The 2,783-nt window shown below is 44.7% G+C and overlaps 1 protein-coding gene across 1 annotated transcript; it reads right to left on the bottom strand.

The window, feature by feature from the left end:
• Window positions 1-827: 827 nt before the first annotated feature.
• Window positions 828-1,760, bottom strand: LOC143831411 (olfactory receptor 13H1-like). The gene has a single exon (XM_077324407.1). It carries the CDS (start codon window positions 1,758-1,760, stop codon window positions 828-830), a length of 933 nt encoding a protein of 310 aa, XP_077180522.1.
• Between the last annotated feature and the right edge of the window lie 1,023 nt (window positions 1,761-2,783).

Raw genomic sequence — 2,783 nt, 5'->3', positions numbered from 1 at the left:
CATGACTGTGAGGGCAAGCACTAGGTTGAACCCTAGTCACTGGGTACCTGTGGAGGGCATGCCTGGCTAGGTCCACAGTGGGGACCCATATGCCCAGGAGGGGGTAGTGGTTTTGCCTTCCTTCTGGTCCAGAACTCCAACCAGTGACTGAAGAAGAGGAAGAAGCAGAAAGCTCTGGCCGAGACATTCCCTCCCCACCATCCATTTGACTCCAACTGGAAGGGAGAAGTGTCCTATGACCCTGGAGGCATACACAAGTGGAAGCTCTAGTCGCCGGGTCTGGGAGGGGATCCCATAGACGGTGTCCCTGAGAAGGGCATGCCTAGCTAGTTCCATAGTGGGGATGTCTTCATTGCACCATCATATGCAGATGACCAAAGTGGTCAAGGTTGACTTGGTGGTTTGGATCGAATTTCTGAGCAACTACATGAGACCACTGTACACACAATGTTATTCACCATCTGCGATCTTTCATTAGAACCCAGAGACATCAAGAATCCAATTCCGACCCTATGTTCTTTCGGAGCCAATATCAGGAAAAGTTGACTTAGGTTTCTCCCAGGAGCTGGTTTCATTGCTATTATTTCATGCCCAGCTTGTTGAATACAATGCAATGGTTACTTCATGTAAGTTTTAACCTGCATTATGGAATTTTCATAGCTGGAATATAAACAAGCAATAAATACTTGTCTAAGTGTTGGTGAAGCAAGGAATCAGTGCTGCCAGAGTCTTTGAGTGCACATGGCAAGACATGGAAATGTTGATCAACACATTTGATGGTGTTTCCATAAGAAGAAGTGGAGTGTAATGTTTTATTGTGCTAATTTTTATTCTGACATTTTCTTACTAAACATTCTCCAAAAAGCTCCCTTCACATCCCTGTTTCTCAAGCTGTAGATCAGGGGGTTTAGCATGGAAGTTAAGACACCGTAAGTTAAAGACATGACCTTATCATGATCGGAGAAAGATTTTGATTGGGGCTTCAAGTACATGATCATGATGGTACCATAAAATATACCAACAACAGTGAGGTGAGAACTACAGGTGGAAAAGGCCTTTTTGCGACCCTGGGTGGAGCGGATGCGCAGGACAGCTGAGCCTATGCGCCCGTAGGTTACAATGATGAACGCAAAGGGTGATACCACATTAACAAGACCAGAAAGCTGCATGTAGAGTTCGCTAATGTGTACGTCAGAGCAGGCCAATGTGAGGAACGATTGTAGCTCACATACAAAATGGTTAAAGATATTTTGCCCACAGAAGTCAGTTGGCCTCAACAGCAGGTTGATCAAGGTATTCAGTGAGGAGTGGACCACACAGTAAGACACTAAACCAGTACAAAATCTCCAGCTCATGATCTGCATGTAGTGGAGGGGCCGGCATATCGCTGCAAAGCGGTCGTAAGCCATGACAGCCAGAAGAAGGCATTCCATTACAACGAATAAAAGACCAACATACATCTGGACCAAGCAACTGTAGTAGGAGATGGTGGGCATGTCAAAGAAGCAGTTGACCAGGATTCCAGGAAGTGCATTGTTGGAGATGATGAGATCTACTGTGGAGAGGGTGCAAAGGAAGAAATACATGGGAGAATGAAGGTGAGAGTCCACAATGATCAAGACGACCATGAGGCCATTCCCAAGGGTGCTTATGAGGTACACCATCAAGAAACATGAAAAGAACACAGCTTGTGCTTGCGGATGTCCCGATAAACCGATCAAGATGAATTCAGTCACTGTGGTCTCATTGGGAATGCTCATGATATTGTCTATTTTGGTCCTTCTGCAAGAAAAATATGTGAATAGGATAGTTTACAAGTGGCACGGGCAGGCTTCCCCATGATCTTAAATAAACTTTCTTGAGAGTTTTTATTCTAGCAAGGACTTATCCGATCTTCATTATCATGCTATTTACTAATTTACTGCTCATTTACTCTCTCCTTCTATACTTATAGCTGCACTCTTAATATTCCTGTTCCACTGTCTGAGGAAGTGTGCGTGCACACGAAAGATCACACCTCGTTGATCTTAAAAGTCCTTTTGGACTCAAATTCTGTTCTGCTAATTCAGACCAACACGATTACCCACTTGAGTCTTTCTTGAGTTCTGTTCCCTAGCTTTTATGAAGTTCCTAACATCTGTTACACTATAACCCCCTGGACTTAATGAGTCTGAAGTTAAAATAACATTACAAATACAATACTTTCAAATAAATGGTTTCTGGTCCATCTGAGAAATCTAATATTTCTAGGGGATGGGGAATGGCAATGTAGATGTAAATGGGTTGGCCTTGGGCAGGGAGGTCAGAAGACATTTATTTATTTTTCGATTTGTATACCACCACTCTCAACAAAAAGCCTCTTGTGGCGTAGAGTGGTAAGGCAGTGACATGCTTTCCGAAGCTCTGACCATGAGGCTGGGAGTTCGATCCCAACAGCCGGCTCAAGGTTGACTCAGCCTTCCATCCTTCCGAGGTCGGTAAAATGAGTACCCAGCTTGCTGGGGGGGTAAACGGTAATGACTGGGGAAGGCACTGGCAAACCACCCCGTATTGAGTCTGCCATGAAAATGCTACAGGGCATCACCCCAAGGGTCAGACATGACTCGGTGCTTGCGCAGGGGATACTCTCTCAAGAGTCTCATTCCCCCTTTAAAAAATGCATAATGGGGCTGATATAAAGTGTGTGCAGATATTGAAATTCCCACCGTATATAAGTTTGCCTTTGAACGGGGGATGGAAAAAAATGTGAGTTCCACATGGATCACTCTCCTACTCCACTGCAG

This window comes from Paroedura picta, chromosome 3 (genome assembly GCF_049243985.1).
Source record: "Paroedura picta isolate Pp20150507F chromosome 3, Ppicta_v3.0, whole genome shotgun sequence".
Taxonomy (NCBI): domain Eukaryota; kingdom Metazoa; phylum Chordata; class Lepidosauria; order Squamata; family Gekkonidae; genus Paroedura; species Paroedura picta.
Note: the sequence above shows the minus strand (reverse complement) of the source record. Positions and strands in the feature narration are given on the sequence as shown.